This window comes from Sinohyriopsis cumingii, chromosome 11 (assembly GCF_028554795.1).
Source record: "Sinohyriopsis cumingii isolate HCF-2022 chromosome 11, ASM2855479v2, whole genome shotgun sequence".
In the NCBI taxonomy this organism is placed as follows: Eukaryota; Metazoa; Mollusca; class Bivalvia; order Unionida; family Unionidae; genus Sinohyriopsis; species Sinohyriopsis cumingii.
In genome coordinates, this window is record NC_142971.1 from 96,696,937 (window position 1) to 96,713,116 (window position 16,180).

Below are 16,180 nucleotides of genomic sequence, written 5' to 3' on the forward strand. Positions count from 1 at the left end.
GATGGCCTGGATTTTTTTGTGCGCACTTGTGTACGCGCGCGTTCAGGCGAATACGTGTGAATGCATATGCATTCGTATGCATGAACTCCGTATTGATGCACATATTAAACATTTTGGACATTTTTTTAAAACCATAAATTTGTCCGGTTTTTGTATTTAACTGTTTCTTTAAACATTAATATATAAGTGGTGTACGTCTTTTCAATGTTGACTTATTTATGTACATGCATACAAGAAGATAAATGTTTCCATGTCAAGTTGAAATTCAGTACCGTATGACCCCTAGTTTATTTAAAGTACAAGGGTTCGTGAATACAAACTTCGTAAGTGTATGTTTATAACGCACCATCTTTAAATTTTCAAGTAAGTTAACATAAAATGTAAAACTTCAGGGGAAGTAAATAAAATAATATGGCACGATTTTCTATATATAAAAAAACCGTTATAAATAAGAAAAATAAAAACAAACGAAATCTAGATCCGTTTCCTGATTATATTAACCACCATGAAGGAGATTACGGGATAAATACCATGCATTAAAGAAGCAGCATGGAAGGTGAACAACCATTTTTTAAGTAAGTCTTCCTTGAAAATAAAGCTTCATACGACAAAAGAATGAAAAATAGACAAGGTCAATAACGTCAAATCGAAGCCTCTAACTGACCGAGATTTTCTCTAATTGGGTTAGCTCATTTTATTACTTCATCTTTGTCGTGCGTGTTTTCAAATTTGTATGTGTGTTCGTTTACCAACCCGGACACTCAATGTTGGTCGCAGTTTCCCTGGTTCTGTTTAGTGTGTGAATAATTCAATCATTGCTAAAAGAAAAATTATAATGTGTGATTGTATGCAAACTATGAAATCTTACACAGCTAGATTAGAGACAATTGATAAATATATTCAAGTTCGTGATTATGTCAAACAAAAACTACAAGCTCGTTAAGAGTATTAGGTGGAATTTGCAGAAGGTACAGACAGGTATTTAAACCAATTCTCGAACCAACAAGAAAATTGTTACAGCAACTGCGGCTGCTCAAAAAACGCTTGAGACATTAACTGTTTATATCATTGGTCGTCTTCAAGCAGCTAAACCACCACCCCGCAACCTCCTCAACCACCCCAACAGCCTCCTCACTCACAACCTGAAGATGAGCTACAACCTCTTTCAAGAGTTAGAACTAACGTCACATATAAATTCACACCTGAGGTATTGCCGCTATTAAGGACAAATACAAAGTACTATATATTGCCACGTATGGATATCGTGATAGAGCTTAGAAAACCCGAATATGCTAAAACTCTATATATAAAAATTTGCCAATTGGATTAGGAATGTATATCACATAGCTAATGATATTTCGCAAATCAGATCTAAGGAAGATATTAATTAGTTCTGCATGTTTAACCTGAAAGCATATGAGTATATTAAACAAGTAAGACAAGAAAGGATACCAAAAGAAGAAGACATGAAGCAGCTATTTGAAAAAGCAAAAGCAAAAAGGAAATCTGACCCAAAAGCAAGGAAAAGAAAAAAGTGGATAAAACAACAAGTGAGGAAGAAGGAGCAACTGGAAGCGGTCTTGTTACTTCATGCCCGAATAACGTTCTTGCATATGTTGAACGATTAAAAATTCTGATTGGCGAAAGACGAGCCGGTAATCACTTCCCAAAAATTGATAATTAAGCAGCTGATGTTTGTCAACGATTATTTACAGACTTTATCATGGACATCAATGTTTATCGGTTCCTCATTGATGAAATTGTTAATGATTATCACATTGATTTAGGGTATGCAATTAGATCAGTGACAAACAGTAAGATGATCTAGCATAATGCTCAACGTGGACCGATCATGGTCAGGGTGATGCATATAAGGTTACCTAAGGAGATGGCCTCGGTGATGTTGTTCAGCGCCTTTTCAGAAGAATAGCCCCAAAAGCAATACTGATTGCAAAGCAACTGGGATACATAGCTATTAAAGTTGTTCGTGATAAAGGTATTGGTGCAGTTGCTGATGTTGCTTGCAAAACATTCTTAGCAATCAAGTACAGACTAGCACGATTAATACGACGAATGCCTCAACCAGTAAAATTACCCTGCACTGAAGTAATGTCTTCAAATACCAGTAAAATAACAAATCAAGCTGCATATAAAAAACTAGCAAAGTTGGCTGGTGTACCCCTGTCAGAAAAGAAAAAATATGACTGCTAGTCTGATAGCAGGAAGTGGTCTTCGTGTTAGAATATAACAGTTATAATAAAATGTTTAAACTTATATTTGATTCAGCATTTAAGATGGATGCACCAGTTCTTATAGACGACTTTGTGCGGGATTATCAATATTATTCTCATGACGCACGAGAGCCAAATCAGCGTGGACGAATCGAGTTTCAAGTTCATGATACAAGTAGATATTTCTTACCCGCATTTATTGAAGTAGAAGGCAACATTTTACTGAATATGGAGCTGATGTTACTGTTGGTTTTGGTATTAATGGTATTATGGCGTTATTTAACAGTGCTACATACACGATTGATGGAACAAACCATTGAAATATGGCAAAACGACGTCGATATTGCCACAACAATATTGAGTCTAGCAAGATATTCCGATGATTATCTGAGATCAGCTGGGCCGTTAATGATGTTTATGAAGGATACTTCTGAACATCTTAGCAACATACAATATAATATAAGGCGACATGGAAACTTCGCCGACAACAATGACGTTGATGTGTGACTGGTGTTTCATGGTGCTAATCCAAAGTTGATCAATGCTGAAGGATGGAAACAGAAGATTTTCATGTGCAAGTCCACTGCCCCACATCTTTGGATTTTGCAGAAATGATAGAAATGTTTTTTTTGGAGCTAAGCATAAGGTTATGCTCGTAAGAAAGGCTACTGACAATGATGCAGTCTGGTGTCCTATCTATGACCCTGTTAAAGTAATACGGACAAAACTTTCGTTGTGGATGCCAACAATGATACCATCACTCGTGGAAGAACAACTTTTGCTCTCCTTTATGGACTTAGGTGGTAAATCAACATCATCATTTTTGACGGTGACAGTAGATAGTGTTCAAAGTAACACTAATGGTTTATTCACATAGCAGATAGCATCACAGCAATGTGTTTCTGCACCGCGACATATATTTGTTGTTTTCCAAGATACTGCACGAGTAAACTCACAAAAACGCAGGATAATATTTCACAAACTTGGTATTATTGAGGTTTCACTGCAAATAAATATACATCAGAAACCATCCGAAGATATATTATTGAATTTTGAGAATAATCGTGTAGCACGTGCGTATCATCGTTTGATGACATTCACGGACGTGATCAAAATATACATTCTGGTCCACAATTAGCACAACTAGATTTTACAACACTGTATCCGATCTATTACTTTTCGCTGGAGCACCTGGATTTATTTAGACAATGTGTCGCTGATATACACTTTCGAGCTCGTGTGGTCGTTGTTGTGGGGTTTAAACGCCATTTTTCAGCACATAATACATGGCGGCCAGTATTAATGGTAGAAGAAGAACCCAAGAAAACCCCGGAAAGAACCACCGACCCACGAAACAGCTACTGGCAAGCTTTCTCACTAATCCACAATGGCTGAATCTGAGACTCGAACCGGTGCAGACAGTGGTGAGATGGTAGTCATCTAACGGAGAGCGCTTTAGACCACTCGGCCACTCGGAGCCCTCCAGCTCGTGTGGAAAGAGGAGCTATAGCTAATTACAGAACAATCGCTGTTATACTCTCAGACAAAACAATGTTTCTTGAAGTGTTGGTGGACGAATGAAAGTTATTTATGCCCAGTATAAAACATGTAATTAAATCGCATATAATTATATTATTGTAATGTCATATCATCACGTTAGTGTCAGTCTGACTCCTGGTCAGATGAAAAATTTGCAATCAATATCAAAAGAGATCTGTGGAATAAAAATGTCACACAAAAAACCGAAAATCGCAGGTGGTCCAAATAAATTATCACTGACAGAACGTCAACTCATACACTTCAATAAAGACAAAGAATCAAAGACCGGCGTTAAACTTAACATTTCTACGGGTGTCATTAAAGGCGCAATCAATACAGGTGGTATATTTCCTCTTCCTGCTGATATACCAGCGTTGATAGCTGCTGAAGCCCCAGCGGTTGCAAAAGCAATTGCAATTGGCGCTATTGGAACTGCTGCTGGGATGGCACTGAAAAAGGCAACTGGAAAGGGAATTATGTATGCAGAAAGCTTAAGAATATCACGACGTGTACAACACGGAAGACTTCTAAAAGCTCCAAACGTGCCGCATTCCGGCCGTTTAAGATTGTCAGACCAACGATATGGTCGCGGCCTCAGATTTCCAGGAACTACTCACTCGTGGTACGGAAAAGGCCTGAGACTTCCCGGTACATTTCATAAGCCGCAAAGCGTCTCCTTCCTATGTTCGATTCTCATTTACTCGATGCTGATACAAAATTAAATACCAAACATTTTAGAGGTGTTCTATGCGTGATCAATTACCAAAACAACCAAACAATGTTGAAACATGTATCATTAATCTCGATAGAAGTTCTCAGCATAAACAATAACCGAGCCGCCAATATCTGGCCGGGAAGTAATAGCTGTCCTCTGCGCTGTGTCAAAATCTTCCGACGCACCTCATAAAGTTGCACATGCGTATACGAGTTAGGTTTCAAATAATTACTAATCATACAATGGTTGATATTTATCGTAGATTTTCTTTCAAAGACAAGAAAAAAGGATGACACTGATTTGTCGAATTACGCGATTAGAGATTATCCTGCTGATCTTATGAACCTCTCTGCAGTTGACCGGGATGAAGTTATTTTCAGGATAAATTGGTTGTTTTAAAGACGAGCAACATTAAGTGGGTCGACATAGTTCGTAGAGTTCTCGGTGCTACCACGGATAACATTCCAGTATTTACTGACCGCGGTAGACTCAGAGACTCAAATATATCAATCGCAACTATTAGAAATGAATTTGCAAAAGGTGTTGCTAATCGTATACGATCCACCTGTGATACAATGACAGGTGAAATCAACATGAATGGAAATAAAATAATTGTTTTAAGAGAACCAACATCCGATGAAGATGCCGTAAACAAGTATGAAGACAATAAATTTAATGCAGTAGATACCAAATTAACCACGCTTTGATCTTAGCATGACGTTTACGTAAACATGTTTTCAAATCTTCGTAGACATTTTCAAAAAATCAGTACCATCACAGATGATTTCTTTGGAAGTCCGTTGTTTGTTGACCTAAAACTCTCTGAAATTAACACAAAAATCAGCGATATTAAAACAGCTTTGTCAGACATTGAAACGATTAATCAACGATTTGGTGTTATCAGAGATCCTAAATCATTTTCAGATCTATTCACGATTGTGCAAAGTAATATCGATGATATTCGAAAAATCTAAATGTTATCAATGGAATTCCTGATATGGTTAAAAACAACAATCTGATTAAAATTCCTCACAAGCATATCATCAGCGTGTTATACACAGTATCACCAGGATCATAAACATGGTCACAGCAACAACAACACAAAACCACTATCAAACATACCGCGCAAGTCACTGTTCCTGTTCAGCGTTGCAAATTTTAGTATATTTACCACGTATCTATGGCGTCATTCAATCGATATATTTTCTGCAACCGTGTCTATTGTGTTAAATAAAGCGGGCGAGGAAACATTTTTACTGGAACTATCTGATAAAAAATTAACTGCAGCGTCTTTCTGGTGGTGTCTGAAATTTGTCGCTGAAACACCTCAGTTGATTAGTTAGTAAAGAATATATGATTTCACAATTGTCAAATCTAAATTTTGTGAACAAATACAGATTCGAACAAGTGAGTGGCAAACCAAACTGAAAAATATCGTTGACGGGTATACAGTAAAAGAAAAAAAATATCGCAGACGTGTAGTTGTCGTTGACATAATTGTATATTCGGCGTTCGCTGCTATCGTTGTAACCGGTGTATTGCTATCGACAATAACAATGACATCACTAGCAATTATAATAATTGGTGACTGTAACAACAATTGCTGATATTCTTAATATCTTTGTTTAAAACATATATACATGTACAAATACAAAATTGCATGAGCACACAGTAAAACTGTTTGCGGCGACGCTAGTATACTCCAAATTATCTTCGTTAATATGATCAGGTCTTAGCGATAGAACAATATCAGTTAGCGATTTCACAGAAATGATTTAAATTTACAACGATTATAATAATAATAATAATAATAATAATAATAATAATAATAATAATGTCGATGTCAAACGAATTACTACAACAGATGGTCGTAAACACAACTCCGTAAAAAATACTACGATGATATCAGCAAGCTCAACCAATCCTGAGTTCATGGTGGTTTATCCAACCGTGATTCCAGCCACAGAAATAGTACTAGCGCAATTACGAGTATATCATAGTTGGCCAAATATTAGATCAAAATCGTTTGGTGGATTGAAAGCAAATAATTCACTGGTATTTTCTTATAATAAAAAACCCGATGGAAGTCCCAACTGACATTGTGTTGGTGCTCCCACAGGTAGTTATCAAATTGAACAAATCAATAATGAATTTCAGCGTAGACTTAAACCTATAACTGGAAGAGAATCGAAAATAGATATCGCTGTTCATCAACAACATTATCAATAGTGATAGAAATAAACTCACTAAATTATGCAGTAGATATATATCAATTGTGGAACATTATTAGGATATTACGAGGTTCCACTGGTTTGTCAAGGACCGTTAGTAACGAAAACTCGCTGATGTTATCACAGATAAAAAATATTTATAAATGCTCTAGAATATCGAAACTATTATCTATAATAATCTCGGACTGAGGAAATATATTTTATTGCGTCTGATGGTATGAGACTTCCTAAATTAGAAATGACTGTATATCATTTTGATGATGAAGAAAGAAGCCCAATCATCGACGAAGAATACTATATCAACAGATATTTTTTCCAGAGATAATGAATCTGAACACTCTAAATCACTTATAGATCTGCAACATACGTTTTTTTTCTCTTTCTCAATATGATAATTATGATATAAAACAACAGATCGTTGAAAAAATATAATATCTAAACAAAGTTGAATTAGATCTTGAATTTATGAATGAAATTATCATTGAAACAGTATTTGCTAGTAGTGACAAAGATATTAGTCTTAAAGGTTCATTTATTCAATACTCTGAAACGATAACATAAAAAAAGTTTTTTCCTAATCATTATAAAATAACTGAAGCAGACCTTCCAAACTTTCTGTTACCAATATTTAATACCGCTGAAATGAATAAATTAGTCAACGATTTCAGCAATGAAAATCTTCCAAAATTACCGAGTCGTGGAGACAAATAGCCCCACCAGCAGCTATTCTTAAGTTTAACAATGATTCATACGGTGGAGGCAGGCATATTTCACCAGGAATGGCAGTCAATCTTTTATGTGATGCAATTGATGGCAGTATTCAAGCAGATCTTGAAAAATCCAGTCAGTCTCAGCAGGGGTATATTTTATATACATTTGCACCTCAAGTACCTCCTTTATAACGTGAAAAAAAAAATGGACAGAATCAGTCAAAGATAAAGGATTAACAATACATGATGCAGCTAAGTTAGGCAAAATACTAGAATTCCCAATAATAGTGAAAACAGTAACAAGGGAAGTATCATACGAGCCGAAATATTTATCGAAAATAGCTCCGATAAATATCGTTGATCATAATGCGCATGCTTGGATTTCTGCTATAACGATCGTTCCAAGAGATAAAACCATTAGATTTTACGAAGCACGTATATTTGATTTTATTAATGAAATAAGTAAGAATAATCCAATATCAATATGGTTATTTGAGCATTCTGAAGAAAATCACGACGATTTAAATAAACCTGAATGACGTATACGTATCGAAGAAAAAGAAATAAATTTGATCATTGGTAAGACGCAATTGTGAAATTTATCGAACAGAATTTCTTCATACAAAATTGAAAGATCTTGCGTCAAAATACACCAACGATCATGAAACGTTGCTCAGTAATTGTTTTACGATTCCATCAGTCGCGGTTCATTTTTCTACAGAGAAAATTTCGTGGAAATGAACTCGCTTCGATTTTCTCGATAATATAATATCGAGTTGTGTCTAATACGGGGGCGTCGGATTATGGAATACCAGATACGATTGCAGAGATATGATATCACTTGATATGCTGCGCGTTATCCTGGACGTTTTCTTGGTATGGGTGAATTTTCTGAATATTTTAAGCGATTCGGACATCCAAAACACGAGATGGCCAGAGTATCGATAAATTGACCTCTTTCAGATATTGATATAACGGGATTTGCACGAATTACTTCATTCAAATTTGCCGAAGGTCTTCATCTGATTTGCTATCTCTGGCTTGGTAAACACTTTTCAGAAAAAAATATGGGCACCAGTAATATTATTGCGATATATGTTTGAAGTAAATCTACTAATATCATTAACAATAAGTGAGGCAATAATATAATATTGTCCAGAGAAACAATACTGGCTGAAAGGAAGAGAAAAAACGATCTTACGATCCCAATGGGATGAATACAAAATAAAAAACGACGTTGGTGTCGATTAGTTATCGATATGCTGAAATAGACTTAATTGCTGAAACAACAAAAAAAGAATACCTGCATTAGCCGAGAAACAGTTTATCTGTCAGATGGAACTATTGTGAGTTACACTGATGGAGATTCACCGCAGATTACTCACTTAAGATCTTCTATGCTCGCGTACATATCAATATACCTGATGTCGATGGTGAACGGTTTCCTAAACTCGCTGTCAGCGTAACAACAGATTCATTTTATATTGATACGAAACGTATAAATCGATTGAAACAGCTGAATATCGGCACTGAATCACCATGTGGTGGATGGAGAATAAAGCTACGATGAAACAGATGATGTTGAGTATACAAATATTTATCGTGGGGACATTCAAGAGACCATATCATCGTCACCATCAATATATGATCATGTTGCCTGATATAAAACAATATATCTCAATGGACCAGGAGGACCAGGAAAGACAACACGTGCAGTTCAATTATATCGTCAGAGTTGGAAGAACTATGTTGATATAATTGTGTTAACTCCTCCATATAGCCAGAGAAATGAACGAACGATGAGTTAAATCTCATACTTATCACATCATCTTCCGATGGAAGGGAGATACATAGACTCCTGAATGAATGGGTGATAAATATATTCCAAAGATTATTTTCTGGGATGAAATATGTACAGTGTCGCTAAAGACATTACAAGTATTTCTTGATTGGTTGCTGACAACAAAATACTGCTGTGATAATGTGTGGCGATCATGGTCAACCGCCACTTTTTGTTGCACCGTCTCCGCATGAATGGTTGAAATATTTTGTTGATTATTATGAAGAAATAGATGATGATCAAGGAGCGATTGATCCAGAAATATGAGAGCATAATAAATTAATCAGACTACAGCCAAGTAAAATTCAATGTGAAATAATGTGTGCGATAATTTAAGAAACTACTAAGAATGATTTTTGGAATATGTGGAGACCAGATGATTTGATAGTTGCAAGTAGAAATATAGTTCGTGATACACTTTAACAACAATTATTTATGTTATATTGCTAACAGTTTTCAGATCTACCGGTACCTTTGTGTTATCGACCAGGAGATAAGCGCAAACAAAATATTGAAGATGAGATTCCTTGACCCTTGGCAGAGTCAAGAAAGTTACAAAATCTTGTGTTAAATGATATTGTTTTAGTTCCTGTCCGTGTCGTTGACAGCGCGTTAACGATGGACAAAACCCAATGGACGCTAGGATATGCTATTACGATTCAGACAAGGATTAACTATTTCTGATACAAATGTTTGGATTGTTGATGATCGAATTGAATGGTCAAACTTAGTTTATCTCGCAGTGTCTCGAGTCAGAAGAATATCTCAGCTGCGGGGGTTATCATAAATGTCACAGAAAATAATAATCAAACTCATGAAATCAACGATGATGTAAGGATAAAATAGTTATAAACAGTGTGATACAAAAATATAGGCGCAACTTTCATCTCGATGCTGACTGTATCACGACATTGAAACATCAGTAGAATATTTACTGTGCGAGCTGTAACACAGTAATTTTGTGGCATTATTAAAATATTAATCCAAGACAGTTTACCATAGTTATAATTAATAGTAATTTTGGTCACTCACGCGAAAATGTGATGCTAACCTGTCTTAAATTTAATCGACGTCGAGGCGCTTATAAAGTAAAGTGAATGCGGTGGTAATTGTGTATCCACATCAATTACTTGTAATTGTTCACGTACAAATTCACGCTGAGGAACCATTGGATCTAGGCTGTAGATTGCCGGTCTACCCGTGGATCCTACCACGCTGGAAGTGTTATGTATCGTCACACTCAAAATATGATCAGTTGCTCTTGTTTACCACCTTCAAGTTCGCCAGGTTCATATAAATATCTTACAGTCCCATTGCCTAATACTGGTTATTTTGAGAAGGATCATGCCGTTGCATTGGTATATGTCTTTTGTGATCGCATTAAGGAGTTGCATAGAACGTGCACGAATAATTTCTGACTTTTGTGCTGGGATAATTCCTGCGCATACTGATAAACCAATAACCGCGCAACAAATGTTCGATTAAACTGCTCAAAAATTGCCTGATCTCGATGAATTTTGGCATGTCTTCGTCTGATTTTGACGTCATGTTTTTTTTTCTTCATCAGAGATGATACTGCACCAAGAAATCCCTTGCCAGGATCAACCTGTAGCATATGTGGCCCAAGCAAGGGTCCTCGTTGATAAATTCGTTCAAGCGCAGATTCAATAGTCAATTGCTAATTTAGTTGATAGTGGTTCTGCTTTTTGTATCTACTCGCAACGTTTAACGACAGTCAATGCCTATTTGTATGTGCCTGATTGATGTCTACGTGTTTTAGTAGTATCGAGTGGTAAAAATAAAATATCTACTTGATGAAGTTCATTAGAAGCGCTGACATCAAAATGTGCACACTGTTTAGGTGGTGGTAGTTACATTTGTCATATTGGCTGTCGTGCTAACTAATATTCAGCAACAGATCGTGTGACATTTGCTGCATCAGCAAGTTTACTGATCGCTGCGCTACCCTTCCAATATCATCTTGGGTTATGATAAGTCGATGATATAATAATAATAATAATAATAATAGGTTGATGAATTATCGGCTCCTAATACTAGTTTACCTTTCATCGCAGATTTTACTAGGAAGCTAGAACGTTTTTCTTTGAGAGATTTTTTAAATATAATTTAGTGAGTGAATCAACTTCACATCTGCAATATGTCGTTGTTGTAAATCCTTATTTTTATACGCTACTTCATGCACACGGCACGCATAATCTATAGCATTTATTGGACACTATCCATGTCTAGGTTGATCTCGCTCGAAACGTCGGATATCAAGTCTAGTTCCAGGACCACAATAATTATATGGAAGAAGAGGTTTTTCTCCTGGCTACTTAACCCATGGAGCTCCTGATCATTTTCCATGTGAAGCAGCGATATCACCATCTGTTTTGCTTGACTTGTCAAGGGAAATAAATTTGCATTTTGTTGTTCCACATTTGACACACTTGACTGTAAGTGAGCGCTTTTTACTTTTTGTTATTAATGTTGTTAATCCATTGGTGGGGTGGATGCTCTGCATCGAACACAATATAAGTCCATATTATTTATTTTATTTCTACAACAATGGATGCCACTGGTATCTCAGCGACACGAAAGCAAGAACCAGTCATGCATAATACAGTGCAACCAAATTATATCAGCGCAATTATCATAGGTCCATCTGGGTCTGGTAAGACGCGATTATTACTTAATCTGATAATGAGATGGTTAAAATGGGATAAGTTATATCTAGTGGCACCATTCGTGTATGATCAGACATGCTATGATGTGCTTCAATATTTAAAAATTGTTGGACGTGGACGGCTATAATATTAATTTTATTACCGATATTGATGAAGCGCCATCTGTAGATGACGTCGATGGATTTATTAATGTCTCGTAGTATACGATGATGTGATGCTGAACAAAACAATCAAATCCAGCTCAGATATGTGCTCGAGACAGACACAAAAATACAGATGTGCGTTATGTTACCCAGCGATATGCACAAATACCTAAAGTGCTCAGAGATAACTGCAATATTTTAATTGTGTCTGATAGAATTGATACACATACTTTGTGGAGCATTCATCAGACTTGGTGTTCAGGGAATATGGATATGATTAAGTTAAAAACTTCTTTTCAAAATCACAAACTATTCCACGCGGATTTATGACAATAACTGTACATGATTCTCGATCGCGATATCGTGTTGGTCTTGATAACATTTTTGGTTTAGAAAAGCAGCAGAGAAGGTGCGACCAAACATGAGTGTCCGGGTGGGTAATTAAAACACATACGAATTTGAAAACACGAACGACATAGATGAAGTAACAAAATGAGTTAACCCAACTAAAACAAAATCTCGGTCGGTTAGAGGCTTGGGAGTGACGTTATTGATCTTGTATTTTTTATGAAGCTTTATTTTCAAGGAAGGCTTGCTCCAAAATTGGTCTGTTCACCTTCCTTTCTGCAAAAGAACATGAGCTAATGCTGAGTTATAACTGGCTATGCCACATTAATGATGTCGGCATTACTAACATTGTACACTAGAACAAATACGTTTGTATTAATCTTTCTTACTGCAACTTTTGTTTTTTCATACCACGATGTCTCATCACGTCAGACCTATTGATTAAGCCAAAGCGTGTCAACAATGATAGCTTGCTATCACAGTACGACTTTCAATGCTTCGGTTTAAACAATAGGTCTGACGTCATGAGACATCGATAGAATACCCGATGTTGTGTGCCATCTATCACTGTACGACGTTCAGGTGGTGCTCTAGTTTCGTATTTTGTATTGAGTTAGAACTTTAAAGAAAAAGAATTCCCCTGTCTTTCTTCACTGGTTTTAACAGGCTATTTCAAAAGGACCTTGTATATCTTAGGTATAATTCAAAGAACCTTTTATTCCCTTTGTTTTGGTGTATGATTGATGTGTTATAGAGTATACTTCTTGGCCTAACTCCAGATGTGCACCTTTCCAAAAAGTGTTAGCTCCACTTAGTCATTTTCACTTCCTGAAATTCAGAGGTAATTTGTATAAAATAGAGCTGATAACATTTTTTTCACATTATATATATTTGATAATTCATTCATTGCACTTTCAGAAGCTAGTATTGTCTAGTCTGGTAAAAATCATTTTCCCTATTTTAATAGCTGTTATGGATAGTGTACTTTAGTCTAAATAAGGCTGAATTTTTAGCACAAAGGAGTAGTCATTTTAGTTAGCAGTGTGCTTAGATCATATACAATTTCAAGAAGTACAATATCCAAAGAAATATCATCCACATTACATTAATGTAGCATAGAGGTATGCCAATATTCTCTCCATTGTGCATGTTTTAAATGCAAACAACTTTACCTTTCATATGTCAGTCTCTCGAAAGTATATAATAAGTGCTTGGGCTTAATCAATAGGTCTGACGTCATGAGACATTGCATAGAATACCCGATGTTGCGTGCAATCTATCACTTTACGACTTTCAATGCTTGGACTTAATCAATAGGTCTGACGTCATGAGACATTGCATAGAATACCCGATGTTGCGTGCAATCTATCACTTTACGACTTTCAATGCTTGGACTTAATCAATAGGTCTGACGTCATGAGACATTGCATAGAATACCGGATGTTGCGTGCAATCTATCACTTTACGACTTTCAATGCTTGGACTTAATCAATAGGTCTGAAATTATGTGACTCCCTAAAGAATGTCAAAAATACGGAAGCGGTCAGCAATCACGTTGAACGCAAAGAATTTGCATCCTATAAAACGATATACATTGTCATTGCAATTGCAAAACATATATTTGTCTTGAAACATTAGCATTTCAACGATAAGGAGGTTCCTATATTTAAGTAATTTTGTCCTTTTAATATACCATTGTCTTGTAACATAAGCACCAAAGACACGCCTCAGAGATCTTTGAAACCGCAAACGCCAAAGTAGTATAAAATGTATGATGCAAACCATTCTCTCTCCTTTGGGCCCCTAGTTCATGCCACGTTTTTCAAAATGCATAACTTCAACGTAAATCCATGGGACGTTGTATTTGTTTTTTATGTTTGTTTAGTAGTGTATCGTAATTTGGTATTTTTAGTTACATGCCAAAATGCAGAACTAGAAAATCAAACACCTGTTACAATCCCCACCCCCAAACCTGAATCCAAACACAAACACAAACTTCAAATTCAGAAACAATGAAAACTAAAAACAGAAACCAAATCCAAAAATAATAACCAAAACACAAATCTCCAAAACAATGTACACAAAGCAACACACTAGCAACGGCAGACAAAACAAATAGTGCTATTATCCGACTATACATTATTCTGACAAATAGTGCTATCTACTGACTATATATTATCCTGACAAATAGTGCTATCATCTGACTGTATAGTCTTCTGAAAATTGGTGTCCGACTGTATATTATCCTGACAAAGTGCTGTCATCTGATTGCATATTCTTCTGACAATTTGTGTCTGACTGTTTATTATCCTGACAAAGTGCCATCGTCTGACTGTTTATTATCCTGACAAAGTGCCATGTCTGACTGCTTATTTTTCTGTCAATTTGTGTCTGACTGTATATTATCATGACAAAAGTGCCGTCGTCTGACTGCATATTCTTCTGTCAATTTGTTTCTGACTGTTTATTATCCTGACAAAGTGCCATCGTCCGACTGTTTATTATCCTGTCAAAGTGCCATTGTCTGACAGCTTATTCTTCTGTCAATTTGTGTCTGACTGTATATTATCATGACAAAAGTGCCGTCGTCTGACTGCATATTCTTCTATCAATTTGTGTCTGACTGTATATTATCCTGACAAAGTGCCATCGTCTGAATGTATATTATTAACAGCTTCGAATTGTAATTCATTGAAGAAAACACTACTCTGATTCACCAGCTAGTGATTCAAGCATACATTCCTAAAAATGAGGATAGTCATTGTAGAAATTAATAAACCCAGAAACCAAGAACCTAAACTTCCGCAACTGTCGTACAAATAGATTACATCAAATCCACAACCCGAACTCCTGTATTTCATTTGCTAACTTTCATTAGATCATATTATTAAACACTCCTCAACCCAAAACCATATGTTTCGAACATTATCATATGATTAGATTATAATAAGCCTGCGCTTCAACCCGTACCGTACTATTTGATACCAAAGAAAATGTCTGTACTACAAAGATATTCCGTTTCTTTAGAAACTGAAAATATTAAAATGTTATTTCCATTGTTCTATACTGCTCAATAAGTGGAAGGCTTAGATGCATTAAGGCACATACAAAGTACAGTGTTACATTTCTTAAGCAAGTTTGACATTTTATCTCTCTTAAGCGAAAAAGAAACTTTTTGATGAGTACATCACTTCGCCATTCATGGGATGTTCTGTGTCCTAGTCTAATACTGGACTATTGCTCCAACGCTATTAACGTTTACACTTTTGTTTTAGTTTCAGTTTAGCTCAAAATTATGTCCATTTAGAACTTTTTCTTAACACGAGTGAGCAAAGGGTTTGCGGATTACAACACACAGAAAATTAAAATTTTATTATTGATGACAAGGGATTGAATTATTTTTGTCGCATGTTAATGATCCTGTGTTGTTTCTTGTATTACCATTTCATGAAGTAAAATGCACAAGGACGAGTTTACGTACCGGTAAATAAATTAATCTGATTTATATTAAGTACATTAAAAATATTGTCATCTGATTTCATCTCAGCAACTTTTATTGACCGTAAAGCCCAGTGGATTTTGTTTGTCTTCATTAACACATAATTATGTTTGGATTTTAAGCAATAAACAGTCATATATAAAAGCCCACTCTTTCTTACAGGCTCAATAATGCTGTGCGGTATCCTGTTTGTTTTTGTGTCAAATCTTGTTAGAACAACCGCCTGTGGAATGGATA

The 16,180-nt window shown here is 35.9% G+C and overlaps 1 protein-coding gene across 1 annotated transcript in view; it reads left to right on the plus strand.

The window, feature by feature from the left end:
• The first annotated feature begins 16,113 nt into the window (after positions 1-16,113).
• Positions 16,114-16,180, plus strand: part of LOC149789071 (multicopper oxidase 3-like) — a 4,713-nt gene continuing 4,646 nt past the window's right edge. The window contains exon 1 of the mRNA XM_089973580.1: positions 16,114-16,180. This exon is cut by the window's right edge and continues 1,929 nt beyond it. Coding sequence (XP_089829706.1) covers positions 16,114-16,180 — 67 coding nt within the window.